The following is a 17204-nucleotide window of genomic DNA, read 5'->3' as shown; positions in this document are numbered from 1 at the left end:
GAACAAAGAACTGATTGTCTATAATCTATGATTTTAATTGCCTTTTAGGAAAGAAAGGAATCTTGGCTGTTCCTCTATTAATTGGCTTATCTTTTGAAGCTAGGTAGTATCTTTCTGTTTGTATTTTATTGGGGAACAGGGTTTGGGATGCAGAAGTTGTACCACCTTAACATACCAGTGATGCATCTAGCAGTGGTATTACCTGATTGAGTGCTTAATGATGTATTTGGATGTGGGAAAATGGATTGTGTTCTGTCTCTTAATGAGAACAGTGCTGATGCCCATCTAGCTAGTGTGCTATGTATCTGGCAGTGGCCAAGGGCAGTATCTGCCTCCAGGGAAGAGGATAAGAATGATAACACCATACTGTAACACTCTCGGGATACTCATCCTACAGTGATGTGTCTTGACAGCCCTTCTGGTCCAGAATGTGCCCGTTGTCTATAATAGCACCGCATGCACTTACTTTCTTGTGCCTGCCCAATTCCGTTCTGGAGCCAAGCAAACTCTTATCGTGACACCCTCCAGCAGGAGTTTGTGCTTCATGACACGCTCTGTCAAAAGATGTATCCTTTATGTAGAGCCTGGCTCCTGCTCGCTCAGCTTCACACCACCTGCTTCTTGTGTTGGAAGAGGCATTCAGACTCTGCTCACATTCTTCATGCTGCTTGCCATTTTAGATCTGTAAGATATCTCCCTCAGTTTTTAAATCAGTCTTTTTCATGGAAGCTTAGTCAGTTTAATAGTTTATGGTTCCATAGGAACATAGGAACCACTGTTAATCTTCCACCATCAATTTCTAGCCTTTTTGAGACTCTCCTGATAAATCAGACATGTATGTAAGGTTAAGATTTTTTTTTTGGTAAATGTTACATGTAACTTCCTAGCTTAAGAGGTAAATTGTCTGCAGGCCCCAGATCCTATCATGCTGTGTTTTGATGATATTCCATTGATATTAGTGAATGGTCAAGATGTAATTGATGTGCTTAAAATTTAATTGGTTTGCTTAATGGAGTACAGCTGCTGTCTGTGGAAGCTGGTGTTTTGCTGGTCCAAAAGCCAAACTGAGACCTTTACGATTGAGCCATGCTACTTACTTTGAATTATGCCCTTTTGGCAGAGCTTTCTTTACTGTACTGATTATACTGTTGGTAGAGTGAAATCACTCTTACAGTGCTTGTTGGAGGCCAGGTGCCTCTGGGCCAAATGAAAACCTGGTGGGTGCAGTTTGAGACAATGAAGTCAAACCTGTTTCACTGAACCTCCATGGCAGAGGTGATCTAGATGGAGATCAGGAGACCGTTTCTTGTGGTACTAGAGTCTTTGACCTTTCAGGCAATGGTTTAATGACAAATTCTGAGGCTACGCCGACTGTAGCTATAGTCATCCTTTCTTTCCCCACTCCTAACTTAGTTTTTGTCGACACAGTAATAATTTTATTTAAACTACTGTAATATCTTCCAGATGTTAAACATGTTTTAACAGACCTGCTTATTTAAAGTGTCTGTGATTCTAAGACCAAAAAAGTGACAAATACCAGTTGTAGGACTTGTAAAAGTGAGACTTAAGCATGGAACAGTAGAGCAGTAAGGAATATTTAACTATTCCAAAAATAGATCCTCAGTGGACATAGTAGGATTGCAGCTGAATTTTAAAGTAAAACTGGCTGCAGAAGAACCAGACCTGCAGTTTTGTTCACTGGAAAGGAATGGAGAACCTAAGTACCAAATTCTGCTTTCAGTGTGACAGTATCCTGTGCACTTGAGATGCCTGTTAGCAATGCAGAACATAGTTGTCACTGTTCAGCTGCTATAAGACAAGTAATGGTTATTTACAAGCAATGGGAAGGCAACCTTTATGGTTTATAGTCATTCTGATATGCGTATCTTAAATTTCAATGAAAGATATGTTCCTGTGTTGTGTAAAGGTTTACGTATTGCCATTGTTGCAGAGAAATAGGAAGTGCTTGATAATAGCTCACATTCCTCAGTAATCAGGTCAGTCTCCAAGCATTTAAGCTTTCACTGGCCTGTTGCCAGCCTTTACTGTGATGCTCTTTTGGAGGTCAGCCTCTTCTCCATAGTACTTTGACCTTGAGCCAAAACAGTCATGTCCTGTGCAATTGGGGTCAGAAGCCAAGCTTCCTATCCTAGAAACTATTGAAGTTGACTCTAATTGCAGGGCACGTTCTGTCAAACAAGGCACTGTGCTTAGAGCTATGCGGCTTCTGGGCCAGAACTGATTTCCATCTGTCTTGCTTGGAACATGGGCAGAGCAAACACTCATTTTCTCTGTAGAACATAGTTTTGCACATGTGCGTAATATATACAAGTTAAAGTGGAATTGCAAGTTAATCTGATATTGCTGTTGCCCCCACTGAGCCAGCTAAGCTCTGCATACACTGAGAAGCAACTTATAGCAGCATGGCTATAAATTCTGTCCTTGGTGTTCCACCTTCAACATAGACCAGAGCAATGCGAGTTGCTTTTTTTTTTTTCCTAAGCAGCAATTTGATATTGGTCTTCCAGTCACAAGCCAGCCTAACCTGAGTGATCAGGCTTTCCTAGCTTACTCCAAAGGGAAGGAAGATTAGAATTATTTTATTTACATTCAGTATGTTTGCGATTCCTGTTCTTAATCTTTTTTTTTTTCCATGAGGGAGGCGTGTAACTTGCTCAACTCCTCTATTCTAGCTTCTCGTTTAGAGATTCATGTCTCAAGATTGTGCAGAGGTTGCAGTTGAAGTTAGCCTTGCTCACTCTTTAGCGCTGGAGTGGCAGTATGCTTTTGGCTCTTTTAGGCTCTCTGACCTTCTTGAAGGGAGGAAAAGAATTATTGATCCTCTTGTGGGTATCTGGAAGGCAAGCAGGTGTAACTCTATACTCTTACACTGGCTATCCACTTTCTCAAATCCCTGCCTGGTCATTCATTTGTTCTCTGAAGATGGACATTCATTCAGGCTCCCATGCAAGAATCAAATATTACACAGTTCCAGCTGTGCAAATTTATTTAAGCAAACCACAAATGACTTGTATCTCTTTTACAGAAACCACTCTTCCAATTAAAGTATTGTTGAGACATGCCTGTGGTCATTAAAGATCATCTTTTACAGATAAAAGGTGGAATGTTAGCCCTTGTCTTCAGGTCAAGTTCTTTATCCCAAAACTGTTTTGCCTCCTGAGTCAGTATACCTCTTGCCACCAGGAGTATGAATAAAGTTGCATTAAGTCATTGAAGAGTTTACTTTTTATCTGGAAGAAGATTGCATCTCTGCACATTACAAAATGGTTCTTGGGTGGTTAAGAGCCAGTGCTCTTCCAGTTTCATGACATGCAGCTGTATGCAACAATCAGGCCACTATCGTTTTGCTAGTAAAGCTTCCCTGTGCGATCACTCTTCTGAAATGAAAATGCCCAGCTATTGAATAATATCCATGAGGGAAGGGTACGCTGATGGGGATAAAGTAGTGATCTGTATAGAAAGAGCCTACGTGGGCAGCTTGACTGGTCACATCCCTTGTGAGAATAGAGGCTTCTCTGTCTGGCTATCCCTTCCAGTGCAGGAAAGCACAGGCTCTTTGCTTGGTCTGGTAAGTTGGTTGCCACAGTTGCATAACTCAATAGTGAATTACCAGTAAAATTCCACTTATGTGGAAGATTGCTTCGTAGACTGCTTTGCATCTCCTGCTTTATTTATAAGGTCTAAATTATTTTAATGAAATATTAAAATAGTAAAGTAACATTATTCATGCTTGAAAACACTGGACACCAAAGCTGAGATTCACTAGCTCGGTACCTTACATATTCATGTTCCAATACAGAGGAAGTTTGCTTCAGACCTTCCTGTCCCCTAGTAACTCCTTTATCCTCCTTTTTGCCTTTCTTCTATCTCCTACCTTGCTTTTGGTTTTACACAGTCTTAAGAAAATATGGTGAGCTTTCTTTTAGTATAACTCAAACTTACCAAGAATGATTTATGAGTATGTGTTATCAAGTATTACCTTGGATAAGCTTAGAGTTGTACTGATACTTAGTTGTAGGTGCTATCTAAATAGAGCATCCTTTCAATAAGTTGCCTGTGAAATGCTTTTGATTTTTGGTTTGTATGCTAGTAGAAAATTGAGCACTTGGTTCACACATACATTCACAGGGAATGTAAGCTAAAATTCTGAAATGTGTGTGAACTTTTTAAATTACTACAAGGAAAATGGACTACTTTTTCCCAGAAATTGTTAGTATCTTCTTGACGTTGCTTGATGTTGTCTATAACTTTTAATAGCAGTAGAAGATAATTAGTTCTAAATCCTGTTAATGAAAGTGACACTAATGCATAATCCTATCTGGTCAATGCATACTTAGCATGAATTTCTCCAGAATACTCTCTGCAACAGCTGCTTTGAGGTGTACTTGTTGCAAACAGTATCCTGTGATTGACAGCTCAGATAATATCCCAAAGTGCATGTAGTTCAGGGTGGTGATTTGTGTAGTAATTTTGATGTCTGTAGGACTCTTGATGGCATCCCTGCATGGTGGCATCAAGGGAAAGAAGTTTACGCACAAGCAAGGCAAACTGATTTTTGAAACTGGTACTGAAGTTTTAGTGTATGCTGTAGATGCTGTGAGGAAACAGATTGAAGATCTGTCCAGTTTAAGTGACTGCTTTTACAAACGACGTGGATGATCTAACGAACAGTGCACTTGCTAAGTTTTCAGTGGTGGGCTTGGCAGTGCTGGGTTAATGGTTGCACTTGATCATCGTAAAGGTCTTTTCCAACCTAAATGATTCTATGATTCTGATTTGGGAATGCATTACACCTCACAGGGACCCAAAGCTAAAGAACTAGCCTGCAGGGTAGCTAGGGCTCTTTATGCATTTAGTCTATATTTGGAATGTACTTAAAGCAATAGTCATCAACACTGTAACCATGGAAATGCTGCCTGAACTAAAGAGATGAACAAAAACGCCAGTATTTGTGTGTTTGTGCTATTACATTCACATAAGTGCTTTGTAGCAGTGTTACCACATGAACGGTCCTGTTGTCAGAAATCCAGGGTGGTGTGTGATGTGCTGTATAAGCAGCACTTTGGCTGCAAGATATTGAGTGTACAGTTATGTTTATAATACAGTTTCAGTGGTATTTCATGATTTTTGTGATTGGCAGCGTGTATAAACTATTGCTGTGCCTAAAATCTGACATGAAGCTAGCTGTGCCTTTTATACTGCATAAGACTTCAAAGAGATTAAATAGGTGTGAAGAAGCCTGGACTCTGTATGTGGGCCTGGAGATAAGCATTGATGCTTCCCCTTAGGTGTGATGGGGCTTTGTTCCTTGTCAAAAGCCACAGGGTCTCTGTTCTGAAAGGTGGTTTTGCTTCCCCTGTGTACATCCCATACGTGTTGGGGGTGACTGGTGGTTGCGCGCTGTTTGCAGTGATGGTGATCCAGAAGCAAACACAAAAAATTCTCTAAATTTTTATGACCTCAGAGTAACTTATTTGAAACAGCACAAGAATAGCTTCTCTGCTGTTTCCTGACTCCACAGAGATTTTAAATTTATTGAATCAAAGTCCTTCATACAACATTACGAAGTAGCTATTGAATGCCAGTTGAATCTGTATACTGGGTTATTTTGTTGTGGGCAGTGTCCTCGTTGCTTTCAGCCACGTTCTGTTTCAGGAATTGGCAGAATGGATGTGAAGGTCAGAAGCTTTCTCACTGTGTTGCTAGGATTTGAGCAGCAAATTACTGTGCCTGCTTTGCATGTGGCATGCCTGTTAACCTCTTTGGTAGAACAAATAGGTATTGTTTATTCTGTGGTGAGATCCACAAGATGACTTTAACAGGTTTTCATTAGCTCTGTTCATACCATCTAGGAGTAGGGTATATTTGAAATGTGCAAGAAATATAACTGGGTACTTCAAAGTACTGTCGACTTCTGATACAGCTGAATGTAGGAACAGACAGAACAGTCTTGCTCTCTTACTCATACAAAGTATTGAAGCCTAAGGCTTTATATAGTTAACGGGTGAATTTAAATGTATTGGAATAAATCTCTTCTCATTGTCCCTCTTTCTGTGTGGACATTGGCAAGGTATGAGTGGGTCACTCATAGCAGTGTGGAGTCTGAAATCCTTTTCAATGAAACCTGATCAGATCAAGAGGACTGCTTTAAACAAGCAGGAGCATCAAAAGAAGACAAGGAGTAGGGATTAAGCTCTTTGTACACCTAATAAAAACTTCCGCGCAGAACTCCTGAGTGACAGAGGAGCTGTCAGTGGCAAGAATTTAATGGTTTTGGTGAATGCCAGGGAAAGAAAAGTTTTCTTGCCTGCCTGTGTTTATAGTTGGTTTCATTTCCCTCAACTCCTGGTTTCCGGGGGAGTTTCTCAGGAATTTCATTTCCATTCTACAAAAGGAGAGGTGAGCTGAGAAAGCTCAATTTACTGGCTTGACTAGCTTTCAAATGATTTTCTAGAGACAAGGATACTGTAAACAGCAAGTCATCTTAGCACTTCATACTCTAACAAGATCACGTGAAGCCCTGGTGATGTTAATGAAGTGGTTTCTCTAGTGACCTTCAGCGTTGGTGAGGTTGTCTGGGCTGTTAGACCATAGGTTGTCTAACAACTGTGGGTAGGGAATACTTTGAGACCTGTGCAGGATTCAATAATGTCTATATGGTTGTAACGGATTCGGTGTGTTATTCTCTTGAATAATCAGCTGGATCCTTGATCTTCTGAATGAGGTGTAGACCTGGGCTATAAATCTGACCACCACTTCAGTGCAATATCATACATATGGCATTATAAGAATCTGAATATCATACTGCAATAAGTTCTTGAGCCACTGCTAACTTTTCTTCCCAGATAATCTACCTGAAAGCTCTGTTCACCATACTGAAGAACATCCAAGGTTGTTTTTCAAGCTTGCTTCTCTCACTGTTTGAGAAATTAATTAGCCTTCAATTACAATTCATGAACAGAATCTGTGCAGAGTAGATTCTTGTTAGTACTTGTCTCATAATTTGTGTAATAATGTGTTTGTGTGGTCTATATAAAAAAAACCAACCAAAAAAATTAGAACTTCAAAAAATAAAAAGTCGTCGTAGTTCAAGGATTTGCTGCATAATTATATAAAACTTTAACAGCCCCCTTTGTGAAAATTTTAGACAAACTGCATCATTGTGGCGCTTTAAAGCTGGGATGTATTCCCGCAAAGTAGAAGCAGTTGGGCCATTTTGGGCAATTGCTTGGAAATGCTTTACTTTAGTAGACTGTGTGAATAGTGCAAGTACTGCTTGTTGCCAGTGCTATAAGCTTGTGCTCTTAATACACTAATGATTATTTCATCAGAAAGTCTTAGGTGAGTAGTACTTTTTACACTTGCATAGTAAAAAAGAACTTTTTTGCCTCTAAGATGAAGCAGGATGCTTGTCTTATTGATACTGATTTGTCTTACTGATTTTTCTGTGTAACTTATAGAAGGTTTATTTATTCGGTCTTCGGTATATGTAATGGTCATCATTAATACCTGAGGCCAAATTTCATCTTGTACCAGGGAGCAGAGTGTAAAGGCAATGTATCTTGTTCCTGACTTGTGCCACAACAGGGTAAAATGCTTTTGGACTTGGTAACAGAAGGAGGGTAGGAGAGGGACAAAGTAAAACAAGATCAGGATGCAGTTGCCAGTGTAGTAGAGTGTGATGGGGAGAAAGAGTTGTTGTGCGATTTTTTTTAAATTTTTTTTGCCTGTACTTTAGGGTAAGGGGCTACTCGCATTTGCCAGGTGAATGTCAGTAAGATCCCATTTTAAGAGATTTACCGGCATACACCCCACCACACAATGCAGCTGTCCCCTCAGAGCCATCTGCATGGCTGTCGGATTGAATGTTCTGCCAGTTCTTCTCTACTATTCATACCCTCCTGAAGTACAGCTCAGTTTGTAAAGGCTGGATTTTCCTCTTCAGTGAAACTCTGCTCTTCATAGAGTGGAAGGGGTTTTCCTGTTCCAAAATTAAAGTATTAAAATGAAGGTGTATTCAAATGCATGGCACCAGGATTTAGTTTTTTTAACAAAAGATGGAACACGGAGCCTTCCTTTTTAATAGATGCTCGCTGCCTACTTAATTTGTCTTGTTTCTTAAAATCTTTGAAGTGGCTCTCATTCAGGTGAAGGATTGTAATTTTTTAAAACAGAAGGAAGGCATCCACACAACGTATTACCTGATGTACCTTCTGGTTGCTTAAATCCAGTTCAGTGATTAAGTTGTTACACAAACGTCTTTTGTTGGTCATGCTGTGATAGGCAGCAAGTTAACAACCACTGGTGAATCTTGCTGGAAAAGCTTTGGAGGAGCATATTGTGTTCTAGTTCTAATTCCAACCTTTTAAACACCTTTTAAAAGTAGAAATTGCAATGGAACCTTAAACTGTCTTTTTTTCCCCTTTTAAAATAAGTCATAGTGTTCTCTGCACTGTTAGGAATTGTAGTAGGGAAGGTCTCTTGCATCTAATACCCACTTTTACAAATACCGGTTGTGCAGTGGGTTATCATCCCAGTACTTTGAAAATTGGACTAGTCATATCTTGATAGCATAGACCAGGCCAAGATGTACAGACAAGTCAAAAATAAGGTGGTTTAAACTACCTCATATTTGTCAAGGACTAGAAGCATGGGTATAGAAAATTTGTGTCAGGTGATACACAGCCATAGGTCTGAACCTGCCCGGTCAGTGCTGGGTGGCCGTCTGTGGTGCCTACCAGCCTCGCGGGTAGTCCTGTGTAACTACAGCTGCCTCGGTCTTTTCCAGAGAGACAGCTCTCCGTACTGAGGCACTGCCAAGCAGCCTTTGTCTCCCAGCAATAAGAAAATAACTTCTTTCTTTGTAAATGAGAACATTTAATGAAGTGAAAACGCAGTGAAGAAAAAACCACTTAAGCCTGCTTTGAACAGGGCTGCTGTGGAGAGCCATATTGATGGGGGAGGGTAACTGCAAAAAAGCAAAGTTTAACTGTGCTGCTTGCAGGGCAGCTGGGGTCTGGCTTGTAGCAGTGAGGGTGTCCTGTCAGAGACTGCTTGTCCTTCCCCAACAGGCTTCACAGGGATGCTCCTTTCCGAAGAGCTGCCTACCTGTACATTAAAGATGTTTTTTCTTTCCCACGCTGCAGTCCAGTTTACATGGCTACCTTACCAAAAAACTATTTCTAGAGCTCTTTGAGGTATATCCGCTCTGACCATCTGTTTTCTTCAACACACCACACACACACACCCCCCGAGCTTATCACTAACACGTGAACTGGCATCCATGAGGCACACTGGCACTGAGATAGCATGCTTCTTTGTAGGCGTATAATGTTTTTTTAACACATGTATGTATTATAAAGAGAATAGAAAAGAGCTATGAACAGCAGTTTAGGGGGGATGAGAAGATATTTTCTGCTTTGTGAGAGTCACTCCAGAATTGTCTTTCCAAACGCAGCTGCCAAGAATTTGAAACCTCTTGGTTGGCCTCCCATGAGTCGATGTTTTTCCTATTGATCTACAGTGCTCTAATGCAGGGGGAGGAAGGGGATGTAGCGATACGCTGGGATGATCGAGCTGCTGGAATGCGGCCTGTCATGCTAGGGCAGCACCCTGCTTGAGTGACCCTTCTTGTTCCTTCTGTGTTCATGAGTAATTCAGAAATTCCACATACTGGAAGTGAGTAGGAAAGCATGGTGGCTGGTGGGATGCACTTGCAGATTAGTACTCAAACATGGTCAGGTATTGCAGGCAGAAATTAAAGTTTGTATGTGGCACACAAAGTGCAGTGGACTAGATTTCATTGGCAGGATGAATCTCTTCATGTGTTTTCTTGCGGTGCCCTTGGAGAACATTGTGCTATCCTTAGAAGGTTACTGTTCCAGCAATTCTGAACAGAAAACATAAAGAAATGAACCAGCTTGTTTCATGCAATTAAGCTATTAAGAAAGCATTCAATATGCTTCACTTTCTGAATGGTGACTGAAATTCCTACTTACTTCACCAGGTTGGAAGTTCTGTTTGGAGAATTCAGCTACTATAACAGCATAGTGTAAGATCACTTGCAAGTTTTTTCCAATCTTTTTTCCTTTTTTTTTAAGTATAGAAGTTAGTTTTGAGTCATCTAATGGAAATACTGAACAATCCCTATCCTTTAAGGCAGGAGACTGGGAATACATTAATCTGGCCAGAGAAGCTGAGTAATTTATTTGCATAAATGACTGACTTTCCCCACTGAGGAGTGAGCACATACCTATTATCAAGGTATTTTATTAGCCCTAGGCATGGTTTGAGAAGCAAAAAGCCAGAACAGTCTTTAGTCCTCTGGAAAATTGTGTTGGGGTCATACCTACGTGCTATTCTGGAGGTGGTATTTTTTTAAAGGATCCTGTTACTGCTGATATTAAAATCCTAAAATCTAAGGGCAGCAGCAGCAAGTGTAATTCCCTCAGGTATGGAAAATTACTGCAGTGGGTTTAAAATAGTGTCCCTTTTGAATTGCTTTCATGTCTTTAAACACAGCTGAAATACTAGCAAAGATAAAAGTAAAATAAATCCTGTTATTTTGACTCTAGTCTGAACATGAGTTGCTAAGGGAAGCAGTTGGAAAAGAAGCTTTAATACAGTGCTATTTTGGTCAAAATTACGCTTGTCAGTGTTCTTACTGTTAACATGCATTAAGAAAGTTAAGGGTTTATATAATGAGCCCGTTAAATCTGAAGTTCAAGCTGCTTCACCATACTGTGTTTTTCTTGATGCACAATGCCAGCTTCTAATATATCGGAGTACACAAATGTTCCAGAGGCTGGTGAGAAATTGTAAAAGTACATTATTAGGGAACAACAGAATTGCAGGCTTAAAAATCTTTTTTTGAAAGATCTGTACATAAATGTCTCTTAGCCAAAGAGGCATTGCAGCTTTTCATGTCAAGCCCAGCACCAATTGTAGAGATTTTGAGGATGAGCACGCCTGTGCTTTTTACTTGTTACTTATCAGAATCTTCACACACTGTATTTTTAAATGTGACAAAAGAAAATGGTAAAATTAAGTAATGTCCTTGCAACATCTTTCTTACGATGCATTTAGTCCTACAGCAAGAGCATTTCAGTCTTGCATCGAGCCCATCAGGATTATTGCAGCTGCTTTGCTTTTAAGGAACTAATTGTCTTTTGTGATTGTATCTGTACAGTAAAATTGAAATCTTGAGACAAAGGTGTGTAATAGCTAATGATTTTATTTGTAAAGAGACACCTATCATGCAGGAAAAATGTGTAGATTTTCTAATATACTCTGCTTTATCAGACTGCTAAAGGAATATTGAATAATGCAGTTCAGCTATTTCCGATCTGCAAAGCTGGACTTGAGACAAAAGTTCTGGTTCAAAACACCTTGTAACGCAACAAAATCCATTCAATTCTATTATTAGAAAAGAAAGTAGCACTTGATCTTTCTTTAATATTTTCATGCTCTTGTAATAGCTCCAGTCTTGGTGATGCATGTGCTGTGTTGTACCACAAATTACGGGTTTTTATCCTGTGCTGCTTTGGCCCATGGCGAAGCGAGATCTTCGTGTCCTATAGCCTTTAGCAGCTTTTACCTGCCTGCTCAGCAGTGTGGAAGAGAACTGTTTGCCCCATGTGGAAGGCATGGCTATGCTTAAATCGGATGGAATATTTTGATGTGGCTACAGTTTACTATAATCACTTTATCTTCAAACAAGGCTGTGCTGAGAAATGATGCATTACAAGAACGTATTGGCAATGGTACATATAGAAATAAAACCAGCCTAATTTAAGATCCCAATAAAACTGACTCTGAACAGTTTTCAATACTCTATGTGCCTGTTCTTTAGGGAGAAAGAATCCTGTGTCGCTGTTAATCTCTTTGAAACCTTCAAGTGCTTTATTGCTGTAAGCATTGAGCTTGCCAACTTCTGGCAGATAATTATTTTGTTCTCTTCCAAATTGAACGCATTCAATTCAGTCTTCCAATTCAGAACAACAAATTCTTCTTGGCCACTTTTTTTGCTCACAGTTCAGTAAACACTTATGAGCAGGTAATGTTGTAATTTGCAAGTGTTACAGGGCAAATGGGAAGCATTCTGAGGACTAAGATGAGAAATGTCTCAATATGTGCAACGAAGGAGACTTGCAAAGGCCTGGCATAGAGGAGGCTACTCAGATGGGGAAAATTCATTGTGATCCAAAAGTAAAAATATCTTGAAAACCGTGAGAAAAACGTTAGATGTCTACTTCCCTTCTCTCCTGTCTAGAAAATAGTTGTACTAACATAAGATCCTGAAATAAAATAAAAGCTATAAATGAAGAAACCTGAAAACCAGAAGTACTTCTCAATTCTGCTGCTTCTGGACATTTTTTTTTCTTCCTGACTTAGGACAACGTTTAACTACAGTCAATGTAGTTAAAATAAGGATTAATATAGAGGCAATGCTGAGCCTTATTCAGGGAAAGGGCTGAGATATTCTTGGGCAACTGTAAAATGTACAGCCTTCTGTCTAGAACAAGAGCCTCATAAAAGAAATAAGAAACCTCTTATACCATATTAATAGGACCCCTCCTCCCATTCTTTTGGAGCTGTGACAGATTTTTTTCCGCACTGCTTGCTATTGTGCTACAACACTAATGCTCTGTCAATTCTATTGTGCACACATCTCTGAACCCAGAAATTATTTCTATTCTTAATTTAAACAAAACCAGCTGTGCACAGATGAAAAATCTGAAAAAGTGTGTGTACTCACTGGTTGTACTTCTAGTATGTTACAGAGGAGCTTTATGAACTCAGGACAACTGTGCTGCAAAAACGGTTAAAAATATGCACAAGGGCAAAAAACCTGACACTGTTTTTTAGTGCATTGCAGCATTGTCACAATAATACTGCATTCAAACTGTTTGAACACTGGTAACAAACTGAGTATTTTAATTCTTGTAAGGGGAGGACTGAGACTTCTCTTCCAGAGCCATTCTTGCATACTTTCAGCAGCTGCTGCTTATTTTCTTCCACACCCTCTCCCTGTTGGTGCTGTTACTCTGCTACAACCCAGCTATATTCAGAGCAGTTAAAATCATCTGAAAGGACAGAGTGGATATTTTAGCTTTTTTAAAGAATTGTTTCATGTTCTAGTCTCAGATTTAATTTGTGTTACTGAAGTTTCCTTCTGCATTGGAACACCTGCAAATGCTACCTTTTCATCAAAGCCAACTAGGTTCTGAGAATAGCAAAAATGAAAGAATTCTGAATGTGGAAAGAAAGCTAAAAGAATTAGTTAGTTTCCTGCTACCCTATGAGGAAGAAAGCCACAGAAAAGTGGAGGTATACTGGTGACTGTGAAAGAAAAGGAAAGAAAAAAACAAGTTGTGTTTGTATTTTCCAGCCACAGTGGTTCTAAAAATAAAATTCAACAGGTTTACTAGTGGGGATATCTCTTATTTTCCTCTTACCTGTTTTACTGATCCCAGATTACCTGCCTTTTCTGAGTGTGTCTGACTTAATAGTCTTCTGTGTGTGTGTCAGGTATTTAAGAGATTAACTATTTACATATTCTTTAACCAGAATCAAAGCTAGTGCTAGCTCTGCATTCTTGCAAAAAGTTTATTTTCAGAAGTATGAAATGGCCTCAGAATATTGGAAAGACTTACTGTATGTTGTTGGACAGAACTGTAAGCTGATAAACTGTGCAGTGAAATCACTATGAATATTCTGTGCACAAGGAGCTCGAGAGCTCTGTTAGCTTAAGAAATAGGTTTTGAAATGTTTTTATTAGACCTTTGGGAGCTGTAATGGAAAACCCTCTAGACAGCTTGGAGAAACACCGATAATTAGCATGTGGGTTTTTTTAATCCAACACGTAATTGTTTTGTCTTGTGGTATTTTAGAACTAGAGGGTCTTATTTTCCTTTTACTGCTGACAAGAGGGTTGTCGTTGTAGATAATGACCAGTTTCCTTTTTGGAGGGAGGGAAGATATGGGGTATTTCATGTGTCTTAAAAATTGTTTTACCTGGAAAGGGCTATATTAGGAACATATTAATGGATTCTTTGGAATGCACTGTGGCTTTTTTCAGCTATACTGTGGACTCCAGGAAGGCTCAGTCCCTTCTACAAATGGTATGAAGGGTGCTGTGCCCTCCATATGCTGGTGATGTAAACGAAGGAACCCTATGCACACCCTCGGGAATTAATTGTGGTGACAGTTTTTCTTTTTTTATCTTTATAGGCATATGAAAGAAGGTTTCCTACATGCCCTCTGATCCCTATGTTTGTGGCCAGTGACACTGTAAATGAATACAAGAGTGAGGATGACGCTATCCACGTGATTGAACGGCGCTGTAAGCTGGATATAGATGCACCACGGCTATTGAAAAAGGTGATTAGGTCTAAAGTGCCTGTTTTATACTTTTGGATATCCTTTCACATGAATATTGTATCTTAACGGAGTTTATGTAATCTTCCTCAGATTGCAGGAGTGGATTATGTCTACTTTGTCCAGAAGAATTCTTTGAACAGACGAGAAAGGACTTTGCATATAGAAGCCTACAATGAAACCTTCTCTAATAGAGTCATTATTAATGAACACTGCTGTTACACAGTGAGTAACAGGCTCTTGGTGGTGCTACAGATGGAGCTAAGTTAGTGTTCAGATTTCAGGAGTCACAGAAGTTGGGTTGTTCTTGGCTTTTGCCTTGCAAGAAAAAAAACAACACTCCGCCATGAGTGATAATTGTTGTTTGTGTTAAATGTAACACACTTGCTTGAAGAACTGAAACAAGTTTGGCACCCTCTTGCTTGAGCATCTTCTCAGAGAGCAGAACACAACATCATTTTTTGTTTGACAGCTCTGTTTAGGCAAATCTGTGGTCTGTAATAGCAGTGTGGGACTTGGTGAGGCTTATGATACCCTGACAGAACTGTTAAAGGGGAGTTCAGCGTAGCTTATTTGCCTTCTGCTCAGCTCAGACAAATGTTCAAGTCAGCTGTGTTTTAACCTAAGTCTTTCCATTGTTCTTGGTCTTCAGTGCAGGCATTTTCTGATACAGAGGAGTTTGGTGGCATGCTTGCTGCTATGCTCTGGTCATGTTTTTTTTTTTAATGGCTTTAGCCAATGCTCATAGGCTAAGACAGCATACACATGTAGCAGTAAAATTTCAAATCGATGTTAAAGGTCAGATCAAAGCTAGCCAATGTAACCTATTTTATTTGTATCATAGCATTCTTTTTACATGCAGGTGATAACATTTTCTGTTGTGTACAGAATCATGGTTAAAAGGTCAGTGGATTTCAAACCTGCTTGACACTTACCTGATTTTTATATTTGTGCAGTTTTCAAGGCACATTTAAAAATACCTTTCCACCTGCAATTTTTCTGTGAAAGCTCTGTTTAAATGGGAAATGCTATACAGAAAAATGCATGTGGTTTATAAATAGTACAAAACATTTGTTGCTCTACTCGATCAAGAAATTAGTAGGTAAATAGAAAGCTAGAATTTTAATTCAAGAATAAATTGGTTTTAGAAGTTCATTCTTAATAATTTTATAAGTGAATTTATGAAAGGACAGGGAGATTCAACAGTAAGTCTGTTGAAAACATGTCTAGACTACAGTGCTTGGAAATGCTTATGCTATATTTGCTGCAGTCCTCAAGCTAGCTGGCCTTGGTCTATCAGTCTAACCTGCAGCAGCAGCAAGTTCATTGTGGAGTATTTTACCCCGTTCCACAGATACACTACAGTCACAGCCCGTATCTAGAATGAGGTACTGTTAATTGTATAAATGTGCTAGTCCTTTGGCTTTTGGCTAGTGCACCAGTATTTCTCCTCCCTCCCCTTGTTAAGCAAAATATGTGCTGTGCTAGCCGTGGGACGGTAGGAGGGCTTCTCAGCCTTTTTCTTCAGCGTAACCTTCTCTGAACCATGTTTTGCAAATGAAGAAAAAGACTGCAAATTCCACTTTAATGTTTTTGACTATGTGAATCTGTAAAACAGTCATTGCAAATGTTGTGAGGGGGGAAAAAGAACCCGCACTTAAGTGGGTAACTAAGCTGTGTGACCTCCTTTTAACTAACAGGTTCATCCTGACAATGAAGATTGGACCTGTTTTGAACAGTCAGCAAGTCTGGATATAAAATCTTTTTTTGGTTTTGAAAGCACAGTGGAAAAGATTGCAATGAAGCAATACACCAGCAATATTAAAAAGGTAAGCTTGCCGTCGTGAAGGAGGTGCCTGGCTCCAAGTTAGCAAAAGACAATGTAGTTGCTGCTAAGTAACAGGCTGCTCTGCTCAAAAAGCTTGACTGTTCACTCTAGCTTGGGGCAGCATGTGTGTGTAGGTCTGTGTTTTCAAATGGAATCTTTAGAGAGGTCTGGCCACTTAACGGGTTTTCAGCCCAATCCTTTCTGTGTCTAAATGGGTGGTCTCAGTAGCTGAAGCAAGTTTTTCTTTTTGAAGGGAAAAGAAATAATAGAGTACTACCTGAAGCAGCTGGAGGAAGAAGGAATAACTTTTGTTCCTCGCTGGACTCCTCCTGTTGCATGTAAATTGGAGAGCAGTACGTCCCACACAAGACGACCAGTTTCACCTGCTATTAATATACCAGACTCTGCCACAAAGGAGGGCTTGAACAATAAGGAGATCCTCAACACCTCAAGCAGCCCCTCGGAGCCCACAGCAGGAACGCCTGATGGTATGGTGGTTTGACTTGTTTTAGTGGGATTCTTTGCGCTGTAGAAGCTTTCAGCACTGTGCTGCTTCTCATGGGTAGCTGAAAATTTTCACATTGGCTCTTCATTTGATAACACACAATGTTAAAGTGCAGGCTTGCGATGCAGTAATGTGGGATAGCCTGGATGGCTGTTACAGGCCGATGTTTTTAGTAAATGAAGATCAGATAGGAGTGGAAAAACTTTTCACTTTGTTCATTAGGTTGCAAATGAATGGCCTACTTCTTGCCCTGAAATTCAGGGATGGGTATAACTGTAGGAATAATAGGGAGGAAAGGGATGAAGCTTCCCTGGATGCAGTCGTCTTTTGTGTCTTCCCCTGTTAGTAAGGGAATTTAGGAAAATTCTTGCACTGGGACATTTAGATCAAAGCTTCTCTAAGTATTTCCAGAAGAAGCAAGCCCTATGGTGCTGTGGATTGACAAATCTGAGTATACTGGCAAAATGTTTT

At 39.8% G+C, this 17204-nt stretch overlaps 1 protein-coding gene across 1 annotated transcript in view; it reads left to right on the top strand.

Annotated features, from left to right (window-relative positions):
* The window catches only part of SEC14L1 (SEC14 like lipid binding 1), a 41979-nt gene that overhangs the window by 10310 nt on the left and 14465 nt on the right, over window positions 1–17204 (top strand). The window contains exons 3-6 of the mRNA XM_056332514.1: window positions 14254–14403; window positions 14494–14625; window positions 16101–16229; window positions 16482–16716. Of these exons, the coding sequence (XP_056188489.1) occupies window positions 14254–14403; window positions 14494–14625; window positions 16101–16229; window positions 16482–16716 (646 nt within the window). The remainder of the gene's footprint in view (window positions 1–14253; window positions 14404–14493; window positions 14626–16100; window positions 16230–16481; window positions 16717–17204) is intronic.

This window comes from Falco biarmicus, chromosome 1 (assembly GCF_023638135.1).
Source record: "Falco biarmicus isolate bFalBia1 chromosome 1, bFalBia1.pri, whole genome shotgun sequence".
NCBI lineage: Eukaryota > Metazoa > Chordata > Aves > Falconiformes > Falconidae > Falco > Falco biarmicus.
The sequence above is the reverse complement of the archived record's forward strand: the minus strand, read 5'-3'. Positions and strand labels throughout refer to the sequence as shown.